Here is a 12,010-nt window from a genome sequence, read left to right on the forward strand (position 1 = left end):
CCTCCGACAGTGCGGTGCTCCCTCAACATTGCCCCTCCGACAGTGCGCCGCTCCCTCGGTACTGCGCCTCCGACAGTGCGCCGCTCCCTCGGTACTGCCCCTCTGACAGTGCGGCGCTCCCTCGGTACTGCCCCTCTGACAGTGCGGCGCTCCCTCAGTACTGCCCCTCTGACAGTGCGGCGCTCCCTCAGTACTGCCCCTCTGACAGTGCAGCGCTCCCTCAGTACTGCCCCTCCGACAGTGTGGTGCACCCTCAGTACTGCCCCTCCGACAGTGCGGTGCTACCTCAGTACTGCCCCTCCGACAGTGCGGCGCTCCCTCAGTACTGCCCCTCCGACAGTGCGGTGCACCCTCAGTACTGCCCCTCCGACAGTGCGGTGCTCCCTCAACATTGCCCCTCCGACAGTGCGCCGCTCCCTCGGTACTGCGCCTCCGACAGTGCGCCGCTCCCTCGGTACTGCCCCTCTGACAGTGCGGCGCTCCCTCGGTACTGCCCCTCTGACAGTGCGGCGCTCCCTCAGTACTGCCCCTCCGACAGTGCGGCGCTCCCTCAGTACTGCCCCTCCGACAGTGCGGCGCTCCCTCAGTACTGCCCCTCCGACAGTGCGGCGCTCCCTCAGTACTGCCCCTCCGACAGTGCGGCGCTCCCTCAGTACTGCCCCTCCGACAGTGCGGTGCTCCCTCAGTACTGCCCCTCCGACAGTGCGGTGCTCCCTCAGTACTGCCCCTCCGACAGTGCGGTGCTCCCTCAGTACTGCCCCTCCGACAGTGCGGTGCTCCCTCAGTACTGCCCCTCCGACAGTGCGGTGCTCCCTCAGTACTGCCCCTCCGACAGTGCGGTGCACCCTCAGTACTGCCCCTCCGACAGTGCGGTGCTCCCTCAGTACTGCCCCTCCGACAGTGCAGTGCTCCCTCAGTACTGCCCCTCCGACAGTGTGCCGCTCCCTCGGTACTGCCCCTCTGACAGTGCGGCGCTCCCTCAATACTGCCCCTCCGACAGTGTGGCGCTCCCTCAGTACTACCCCTCCGACCGTGCGGCACTCCCTCAGTACTGCCCCTCCGACAGTGTGGCGCTTCCTCGGTACTGCCCCTCAGCACTGCACTGGAATATCAGCCTAGATTTTTGTGCTCAATCTCTGGAGTGGGATTTGAACCCACAACTTTCTGATTCGGAGGCGAGAGTGGAACCCACTGAGCCACGGCTCACCCGGGGGCAGTGAAGCTGATTGTCGTGATTCCCATCAGGCTCGGAACAGTGATCCATCCTGGGACCCCCCCAGCTCAACAGATTCAAAGGTGTAAAAACAGCCCTTCGGTTCCGGCGCTGTTTTTTTTTCTTGATTCGTGCGTTTGTTTCTGGGAGACGGTAAACGTGACACCAGTTTTTTTTTCTCTTTCCCCCCCTGCCGCCCCCCCCCCCCCTCCTCCTCCTCCTCCTCTCCCGGACTCCGCAGCGCCCAACTCGTGCCGGTGTTTTCTTTCGGTGAGAACGAGCTCTTCAACCAAGTGGAGAATCCTCGAGGCTCGCTGCTGCGAGCGGTGCAGGAGAAGCTACAGAAGCTGACGACCCTGGCCATTCCGCTCTTCCACGCCCGCGGGGTCTTCCAGTACAGCTTCGGCCTGCTGCCCTTCCGAAATCCCGTCGACACTGTAGGTAAGGGAGCGAGAACCACCGACACAGACTCCCCTGGAGCTTGGCTGGCAGGGGATGGTTGGCAACGCTCCAGCTAAGCTGCGCGGTCTGGCGGTCCCGTGCTGGCCGCTCACTGGCATTTATGTGGAGGAAACCGCGCCTGCACAGAAATTTGACTGGGCCGCGCAGACAGTGAAAGGGACCGCGCATGAGAAGAAACAATAAGAGGGGACATTGGGAGTGGATAAGAAATTGGTTTGGGCCCGTTTTCAAACCCGATATTGGGCCTCGGGCCTCATCCGGGGGCAGCTCGCCCGATTGCGGTGTCGAAATTCTGCCGCTTGCCTCGCTGGCAGTGGCCCGCGGGTAAGTCCTGGGGGGTAGGGGGGATTAGGCGAAGGGACATGAACGGGACGGGGGCGGGGGCGGGGACAAATGGTATGTTGGCCTTCGTAGCGAGAGGGTTCGAGTACCGGAACAAGGATGTCTTGCTGCAGTTGTACAGGGCCTTGGTGAGACCACACCTTGAGTATTGTGTGCAGTTTTGGTCGCCTTATCTGAGGAAGGATGTTCTTGCCATGGAGGGAGTGCAGCGAAGATTCACCAGGCTGATACCTGGGATGGCAGGAATGACGTATGAGGAGAGATTGAGTCGATTGGGCTTATATTCGCCAGAGTTTAGAAGAATGAGAGGGGATCTCATTGAAACTTATAAAATTCTAACAGGACTAGACAGACTAGATGCAGGAAGGATGTTCCCGATGGCCGGGGAGTCCAGAACCAGGGGTCACAGTCTAAGGATAACGGGTAAGCCATTTAGGACAGAGATGAGGAGGAATTTCTTCACCCAGAGAGTGGTGAACCTGTGGAATTCTCTACCACAGAAGGCAGTGGAGGCCAATTCATTAAATATATTCAAGAAGGAGTTGGATATATTTCTTAAGGCTAAGGGGATCAAGGGATATGGGGAGAAAGCAGGGACAGGGTACTGAATTTGGATGATCCGCCATGATCTCATTGAATGGCGGAGCAGGCTCGAGGGGCCGAATGGCCTACTCCTGCTCCTATCTTCTATGTTTCTATGTTTCTGTCTCGGGCTGGCAGCGGTCCTCGGGAGCGCTGTGGAGCTGCGAGGAGCAGAGTGTTACCTTCTCCGTTCAGCGCTGGTGAATGTTGCTGAGGGTCTCAAATAATAGGCGTCAGTCGGGATTAACGGCTGAAAATCATGCCAAGCCAATGAGCGTATTTTGGGGCCTGGGGCACAGCCCTGCGACATTGGCCATTTCGTTCCCCCGACCCCCTCCATTTTCTGTTCAACCCCACAGCGGTTCAACACCGTGACCGCCAGATCTGAGTAGTGGTTAGACCATTCCTAGTAAATTGCCATTGGCGCTGCCCGCAATTGGAAGAGACACTTCAGAAGCCATCTTCACAGCTCCACTCACTGGCCAGGGCCTCCGCACTGCATCATGACTGAGTGCAGCTTAGCCCAGGTTTGCTGACGAGACAAAGCTAAGTGGGACAGTGATTGGAAAGTTGGAAGGTCGCAAATGCAACCCCGCTATTCAAGAAAGGAGGGAGAGAGAAAACCGGGAACGACAGGCCAGTTAGCCTGACATCATTCGTCGGGAAAATGCTGGAATCCATTATTAAGGAAGTGCACTTAGAAAATCATAATATGATTAGGCAGAGTGAACATGGTTTTATGAAAGGGAAATCGAGTTTTTTGAGGATGTAACTAACAGAGTAGATAAAGGGGAACCAGTGGATGTAGTATATTTGGATTTCCAAAAGGCATTCGATTAGGTCGCTAATAAGGGCTCATGGGGTTGGGGCTAATATATTAGCACGGATAGAGGATTGGTTAACGGACAGAAAACAGAGAGTAGGGATAAACGGGTCATTTTCAGGTTGGCAGGCTGTAACTAGTGGGGTGCCGCAAGGTTCAGTGTTGGGGCCTCAGCTATTTACAATCTATGTTAATGACCTAGATGAAGGGACCGAGTGTAATGTACCCACGTTTGCTGATGATACAAAGCTAGATGGGACAGTAAGCTGTGAGGAGAACACAAAGGCCTAGAAATTTGGTGGGCTATGCCACCAGTTAGCGCCTAAAGAGGGCACTCAGTGGCTTTAGCGCCACTGGCCACGCCTCCCGCGATATTTAGCAGGGCGCTAATGGCGGCGTTAGCCTGTAGCGCTGCGCCGCCACCGATGACGTCATCGGTGTGCGCAGTGCCCCGCTACCGCCCCGATCGCGATATTTGGTCGCGCTCGCCTCTGTAACACCGGTCGCAAATCGCGCCCGGTTCACGGGGCCTACCTGTGGCGGTAGTGGCGCAAATTAAGGTGGAGGTGCGGGTCGGCCATTTTTTTCGGTGGCCGCCTGCCAGCACCTCCGTCCCCGGCCTCCTGATCCCCCTCCCCCCCCCCCCCCCCCCCCCGGGCAGTGCCGGCTGTGTCCCGAGAGCCCGGCACTTCTCCTCGGTGCCGGGCTCTTTTGCCGGCACTCGCGATCGGTCATCGCGCTGGTGCAGGCCCCTCCCCCTTAAGAAGGGGAGGAAGGCCCGCAGTGCCGCAGCGTGCCGTGCCGCAGCGTGTGGCACTGCGGCACGTAGCGCTGCGATATTCAGTTTCAGCGCCCCAAGAGGGACGCGGGGCGCCTCGAGCAGCGCCCCACGTCGCTCTTGGGGCGCTCAAGCTGAATTTCCGGCGGGCGCAACGGCTCCGATCGCAGCGGTAATTCCGGCGCCCAGGCGAGCGTGGCGCCCCACCACCGAATTTCTAGGCCGAAGAGTCAGCAAAGGGATATAGATAGACTCAGTGAGTGGGCAGTAAGGTGGCAGATGGAGGATAATGTAGGGAAATGTGAGGTTATTCACTTTGGTAGGAAGAATAGAAAAACAGAATATTTTTTAAATGGTGAGAAACTTTCAAATGTTGGTGCTCAGAGAGATTTAGGTGTCCTCGTACAGGAAACACAGAGTTAGCATGCAGGTACCGCAAGTAATAAGGAAGGCAAATGGCATGTTGGCCTTTATTGCAAGGGGGTTGGAGTATAAGAGTGAGGAAGTCTTGCTACAATTGTACAGGGCCTTGGTGAGACCACACCTGGAGTACTGGGCACAGTTCTGGTCTCCTTATCTAAGGAAGGATATACTTGCCTTGGAGGCGGTGCAGCGAAGGTTCACTGGATTGATTCCTGGGATGAGAGGGTTGTCCTATGAGGAGAGATTGTGTAGAATGGGCCGATACTCTCTGGAGTTTAGAAGAATAAGAGGTGATTGATGCACTATCAATTGCTACAAAAGACTGGAGATTGAGAAAGTAATAAACAGGCTTTTATTACCAAAGAACAGAGCATGCCTCTTGTGGTTGCCTGGTATCCAAAAGGGCCGGAGGCTTCTGAGCAGCGACCTTTATACCCAGCCATGAGGGTGGAGCCAGGGGCGGAGTCAGCTGAGGCATGCACAGACAAGTACAACAATATGCAAGAGTGAACAACAGTACTAACAGTGAACAACAATACTAACAACAGTGGTTTACCACATTCACCCCTTGTTTAGAATTGAGTCCGGCGGGGTGAAGTGCACTAAAAATTCGTGTACTGAAGTCTATCAGGAGGCCTTGTAAGCCGTCCTGAGCGTCGCAGCAGCGGCGGTGATGGTGCAGCATCCAACGGTGAACCCGGTGTCTCGTTCAGAGGAGGTGTAGCAGGTGGCGGACCCTGGGGCTGCTGCATGCCGTCTACAGGGGTCAGAGCATGGGTAATGGGAGGTAGCGATGGTGGTCTCTCAGAGGCACCCGAAGGTGCGAGGTCTCGTGCGGGGACTGTGTCCTGGGGGTAGGCAGGAGTAGCGGTGGGTGGCGAAGAGGGTGTTTCAGGAGCACCTGCAGGTGCGAGGTCTCGAATGGAGACTGTGTCCTCCCGCCCGTCCGGGTACACCACGTAAGCATACTGCGGGTTGGCGTGGAGGAGGCTCACCCTCTCGACCAGGGGGTCCGCCTTATGGGTCCTCACGTGCTTCCGCAGTAGGACGGGACCTGGAGAAGTCAGCCATGTTGGTAGCGAAATCCCCGACGTGGACTTCCTGGGGAAGGAGAACATTCTCTCGTGAGGAGTGGCATTGGTGGGTGTACAGAGCAGCGACCGAATGGAATGGAGCGCCGCAGGGAGGACCTCCTGCCAGCGGGAGGTCGGAAGGCCCTTAGATTTTAAGTTTAAAAGGACTGCCTTCCAGACTGTCGCATTCTCCCTTTCCACCTGGCCGTTACCCCGGGGGTTGTAGCTGGTGGTCCTGCTTGTAGCAATGCCTCTCGCGAGCAGGTACTGCCGAAGTTCGTCGCTCATAAAAGATGAGCCCCTGTCGCTATGGATATAGCTAGGGAAACCGAACAAGGCGAAGAGGTCATTCAGACATTTAATGACCGTGGTACTGGTCATGTCCGAGCAAGGGATGGCAAACGGGAAACGGGAGTACTCATCAATTATATTGAGGAAGTACACATTGCGGTCAGAGGAGGGGAGGGGCCCTTTAAAATCGATGCTCAGCCGCTCGAAGGGGCGCGTGGCTTTGATCAGGCTCGCTCTGTCTGGCCTATAAAAATGCGGCTTGCACTCGGCACAGATCTGGCAGTTCCTGGTCATGGTCCTGACCTCCTCGATGGAGTAGGGCAGGTTACGGGATTTGATAAAATGGAAGAACCTGGTGACCCCCGGGTGGCAGAGGTCATTGTGGAGGGTCTGTAGCCTATCAACCTGCGCGTTGGCGCACGTACCACGTGATAGGGCATCTGGGGGCTCATTGAGTTTCCCGGGCCGGTACAAGATATCGTAATTGTAGGTGGAGAGTTCGATTCTCCACCTTAAGATCTTGTCATTCTTGATTTTGCCCCGCTGCTTATTATGAAACATAAAAGCCACTGAACGCTGGTCAGTGAGCAGGGTAAATCGTTTTCCGGCCAGGTAATGCCGCCAATGTCGCACGGCTTCCACAATGGCCTGGGCCTCCTTTTCGACAGAGGAGTGTCGAATCTCGGGGCCCTGGAGGGTCCTTGAGAAAAAGGCCACGGGTCTCCCCGCCTGGTTAAGGGTTGCAGCTAGGGCAAAGTCGGATGCGTCGCTCTCCACTTGAAAAGGAAGGGACTCATCCACAGCGTGCATTGTGGCCTTCGCAATGTCTCCTTTTATGAGAGTGAAGGCTGCACAGGCCTCTGCTGTCAGGGGGAAGGAGGCGGACTTGATGAGGGGTCGGGCTTTATCCGCATAGTTGGGCACCCACTGAGCATAGTAAGAGAAAAACCCCAGGCATCTCTTCAGTGCTTTCTGGCAGTGGGGGAGGGGGAGCTCCATAAGGGGGCGCATTCTATCGGGGTCTGGGCCGATGACTCCGTTCTCCACTACGCAGCCAAGAATAGCAAGGCGCGTAGTACGAAACATACATTTGTCTTTGTTGTATGTGAGATTCAGCCGCTGGGCCGTCCGGAGGAATTTCTCTAGATTAACGTCGTGGTCCTGCTGGTCGTGGCCGCAGATGGTGACGTTGTCTAGATATGGGAAAGTGGCCTGGAGCGCGTTCTGGTCAACCATCCGGTCCATCTCCCGTTGGAAGACAGAAACTCCGTTGGTGACGCCGAAGGGAACTCTGAGAAAGTGATAGAGCCGACCGTCAGCTTCAAAAGCTGTGTACTGGCGGTCCTCAGCCCTGATGGGGAGCTGGTGGTATGCCGACTTCAGATCAATCGTCGAGAACACCCGGTATTGTGCTATCTGATTGACCATGTCAGATATGCGGGGGAGTGGGTATGCATCTAGTTGGGTGTAGCGATTGATCGTCTGGCTGTAGTCAATAACTAGGCGCTGTTTTTCGCCAGTCTTCACTACCACCACTTGTGCTCGCCATGGGCTGGTGCTACTTTCAATAATCCCTTCCTTCAGGAGTCTCGCTACCTCAGATTTAATGAAGCTCCTATCCCCAACACTGTAACGCCTGCTTTTGGTAGCGATGGGCTTACAGTCGCGGGTGAGGTTAGCGAACAAGGAGGGGGGGGGGACTTTAAGGGTGGAGAGGCTGCAAATGGTGCACGGCGGGCGATTTAAAAGCTGCTGGCTGCAGACTGTGAGTGGGGGGAGGGGTCCGTCATACGCTAATGTGACACTCTTAAGGTGGCACTGAAAATCCAACCCCAGTAGAACGGCAGCGCAGAGATGGGGCAGGACCAGAAGTTTAAAATTTTTGTATTCTGTGCCCCTTACTGAAAGGGTCACTACACAGTAGCCACCGACGTCCGCTGACTGGGCTTTGGAAGCCAAAGAGATCCGATGGCGCGTCGGCAGGACCGGGAGAGAGTAACTGCGCACCGTGTCGGGGTGGATAAAGCTCTCCGTGCTCCCGCTGTCAAAAAGGCAGGTAGTGGCGCGGCCGTTTACCGTAATATCCATCATGGACCTGGACAGTTGATGAGGGAGAGATTGGTCCAGCGTCACGGAGGCCAGCGTATGGTCGAGCGAGTCGATGTGGTCGTCAGATGAGGCGGTGGTTGAGTCCGGGTCCCCCGTGGTTGAAGTCGGAGGCGTCCAAGATGGCGGACAAAATGGCGGCGCCCACGGTCCCAATCCCCACGCGGCTGGGGGAGCCCAAGATGGCGGACAAGATGGCTGCGCCCACGGTTCGCACGCAGCGCTGCTGGCGTTAGCGGTCTTCCCTTTGCAGGCGCTAACGTAGTGACCTTTCTTCCCGCAGCCGGAGCAGGTAGCATTCTTCGCGGGGCAGCGTGCTCTAGGGTGTTTAGCTTGGCCACAAAAATAGCATTTTTGTGCCTTGGACATCGCTGCAGCAGTCGGAGGTGGCGGTCCCATGGCCCAAGATTGCGGCGTCCACGGCGCGGGGCGATGAGGGGAAAAAGCGTCCATATTTCTGTGGGCCGCGTCGAGCGAGAGCGCGAGGGACACTGCCTTTGTCAGGTCTATTTCACCCTTCTCCAGCAGCCTCTGCCGGGAGTAGTCGGACCTTAGACCCGCAACGAAAGCGTCTCGTATCAGTCCCTCCGCATGTGCCGCGGCCGATACTTCCTTGCAGTCGCAGCCGCGTCCGAGTACCCGCAGTGCCCGTAGGAAGGCTTCCACCGATTCCCCGGGCTGCTGTCTGCGAGATCTTAAAAGGTGCCTGGCATAGACCGTGTTAACCGGGCGTGCATACTGCCCTTTCAGTAGGTCGATAGCCGCCGCGTAGGTCGTCGCATCTTGGATTAAAGTATAGACTTGGTGGCTCACCTTCGAGGCCAGGATTTTCAGTTTATTTTCATCAAGAGTCACGGTCGAGGCTTCCAGATACGCCTCAAAGCAACGCAGCCATTGTGCGAATTTAGTCGACGAACCCGCTTCTTGGGGGTCTAGGTCCAGGCATGTTGGTCTGAGGGCTCGCAGCAGCGCCTGCTGCTCAGCGTTTTGCGCCATTGGTTGATCAGCATCCGCAGCCAACATTTAACTTTGGTAATAAAATTGATGCACTATCAATTGCTACAAAAGACTGGAGATTGAGAAAGTAATAAACAGGCTTTTATTACCAAAGAACAGAGCATGCCTCTTGTGGTTGCCTGGTATCCAAAAGGGCCGGAGGCTTCTGAGCAGCGACCTTTATACCCAGCCATGAGGGTGGAGCCAGGGGCGGAGTCAGCTGAGGCATGCACAGACAAGTACAACAATATGCAAGAGTGAACAACAGTACTAACAGTGAACAACAATACTAACAACAGTGGTTTACCACAGTGATCTCATTGAAACATACAAGATTCCGAAGGGGATTGACCGGGTAGAGGCTGAGAGGATGTTTCCCCCCTGGCTGGAGAGTCTAGAACCAGGGGTCACAGTCTCAGAATACGGGGTCGGCCATTTAGGACTGAGATGAGGAGGAATTTCTTCACTCAGAGGGTGGTGAATCTTTGGAATTCTCTGCCCCAGGGGGCTGTGAATGCTGAGTCGTTGAGTATATTCAAGGCTGAGATCGATAGATTTTTTGACTCTAGGGGAATCGAGGGATATGGGGATCAGGCGAGAAAGTGGAGTTGAGGTCAAAGATCAGCCATGTTCTTCTAGAATGGCGGAGCAGGCTCGAGGGGCCGAATGGCCGACTCCTGCTCCTAATTCTTATGTTCTTCTGTGAGAGGCAACTGTTTATATATAGGATTTCCATTCTAAATGGATACATAGGCAGTCTCGAAGCTGACAATATAATACAAACAAAAACTGTGACCAAAAGTCAGGCAAGTAGTACAAGACTTTTACTGTGTAATTTAGGCCCAGATTGTTTCATTTGTCAAGACAGCGTGTGAGAGGACCGAGGCAGACAGACGAGGAGGGTCCCAGGCTTGTGCTGAGCCAGTGGATCTCCTCCGCGGGCAGCTGCTGGAGCTCGAGAATTGCCCTCAGTACCCCGGGGTTGGGGAGCGGGTGAAGCCAGCCACGGTTCCCAGTCCGGATCACCGTCCAGTGACCCCCCCTCCGCGGGAAAATGCAAGGGTACGGTGCGGACATCGGGAAGGGAGGGGGCTCAGCTGTGATGCTCCTCTTGGCTGAACAGCTGAGCTGACAGTTTCCAGGCTCCCATGCGAATAAGGGTCACTCAGTACCCCAGCAAGAGGCCAAGCCTTCAGGGCAGGGGTAACGGCAGAAGTAAGGGAATGGGATTCACAGCAGCAAGTGAAAATGTCAATGGCAACGTTTCAGCGGTCAATATTCACCTTGTATAACCTTTCCATCTCTCTCCCTCTGTCTGTTCCTGGATTTATCTCTCTCCTTTTCCCCTCTCTCACACTCACCCATTTGTTTCTTCCTTTTCCCTCTGCCTCTGTCTCTCTGTCTCTCTGTGTGTCTCTCTCACTCTCCCTTTCCCGCATGTTTGTGCCCCCTCTCTTGTACACACTCACTCTCTCTTTGTCTCTCTTTTCCCCTCTGTCTCTCTGTGTGTGTGTGTCTCACGCCCCCTCCCTCTGTGTATTTGTCAACCTCTTTTCCTTGCTCCCTCTCTCCTCCCTCCCCCTCTCTCCCTCCCCCACTCTCTCTCCCCCCTCCCCCCTCTCTCTCTCCCCCACTCTCTCTCCCCCTCTCCCCCTCCCCTCTCTCCCTCTCCTCCTCTCTCCCCCTCCTCCTCTCTCCCCCTCCCCCTCTGCCTCTCACTCTCTGTCTCTCTCTCTCTACCCCCTCCCTCTCTCTCTCTCGCTCTCTCCCCCCTCTCTCTCTCCCCCTCTCTCTCTCCCTCTCCTCCTCTCTCCCCCTCCCCCTCTGCCTCTCACTCTCTATCTCTCTCTCTCTACCCCCTCCCTCTCTCTCTCTCGCTCTCTCCCCCTCCCCCTCTCTGTCTCTCTCCCTCTATCTGTATCTCTCTCTCTCTCTCTTGCTCTCTCCCCCTCTCTCTCCCTCCCCCTCTCTGCCTCTCTATCTCTCTCTCCCCCCTCTTAATCCCCCTCTGTCTCTCCCCCTCTCTCTCCCTCCCCCTCTGTCTCGCTCCCTCTATCTGTATCTCTCTCTCTCGCTCCCTCTCCCCCCCTCCCTCCCCCTCTCTGTCTCTCTCTCTCTCTCTATCTCTCTCTCCCCCCTCTCTCTCCCCCTCTGTCTCTCTCCCTCTATCTGTATCTCTCTCTCTCTCTCTCGCTCCCTCTCCCACTCTCTCTCGCTCCCTCTCCCACTCTCTCTCGCTCTCTCTCTCCCCCTCCCCAGTGGGGAAACCCATTCCCGTGGAGAAGAACCCCAGCCCGTCCCGTGAGGATGTTGAGAAGCTTCACAAGCAATACTTGGATCAGCTCATCAGCCTGTTCGAGGAAAACAAGCTCAAGTATGGCATTGGGGAGTGCAGCCACCTGGTGCTGATCTAGCAAGGCCCAGCCCAGCCTAGCCCAGCCCAGCCGACACCGATCCAAGAGCAGCTGGCTGGCACAGACGTACGAGAGGAGGCTCGCAGATCTCTCCTGCGATTGATTGCTCTAATGATACTCATCTGAATAAACACTGATTTTCCAAGTGGTTTTTGCGATCGCTTCTGGTGGCTTTTATTTATCCAGTGTTAGAGCACAATCACTCCCAGAGCACGTCCGGCAGTGTTTGATGGGACAGTGTAGAGGGAGCTTTACTCTGTATCTAACCCACGCTGTACCTGCCCTGGGAGTGTTTGATGGGACAGTGTAGAGGGAGCTTTACTCTGTATCTAACCCGTGCTGCACCTGCCCTGGGAGTGTTTGATGGGACAGTGTAGAGGGAGCTTTACTCGGTATCTAACCCATGCTGTACCTGCCCTGGGAGTGTTTGATGGGACAGTGTAGAGGGAGCTTTACTCCGTATTTAACCCGTGCTGTACCTGCCCTGGGAGTGTTTGATGGGACAGT

At 55.9% G+C, this 12,010-nt stretch overlaps 1 protein-coding gene across 1 annotated transcript in view; it reads left to right on the forward strand.

The window, feature by feature from the left end:
* The window catches only part of mogat3a (monoacylglycerol O-acyltransferase 3a), a 32,049-nt gene extending 20,398 nt beyond the window's left edge, over positions 1-11,651 (forward strand). The window contains exons 5-6 of the mRNA XM_085977432.1: positions 1,455-1,654; positions 11,349-11,651. Of these exons, the coding sequence (XP_085833558.1) occupies positions 1,455-1,654; positions 11,349-11,503 (355 nt within the window). The 3' untranslated portion in view covers positions 11,504-11,651. The remainder of the gene's footprint in view (positions 1-1,454; positions 1,655-11,348) is intronic.
* Positions 11,652-12,010: the final 359 nt, after the last annotated feature.

The sequence above is a fragment of the Somniosus microcephalus genome, unplaced genomic scaffold (genome assembly GCF_052327205.1).
Source record: "Somniosus microcephalus isolate GS21.2 unplaced genomic scaffold, FLI_Smic_1.0 unresolved_chr4, whole genome shotgun sequence".
NCBI classification, from domain to species: Eukaryota; Metazoa; Chordata; class Chondrichthyes; order Squaliformes; family Somniosidae; genus Somniosus; species Somniosus microcephalus.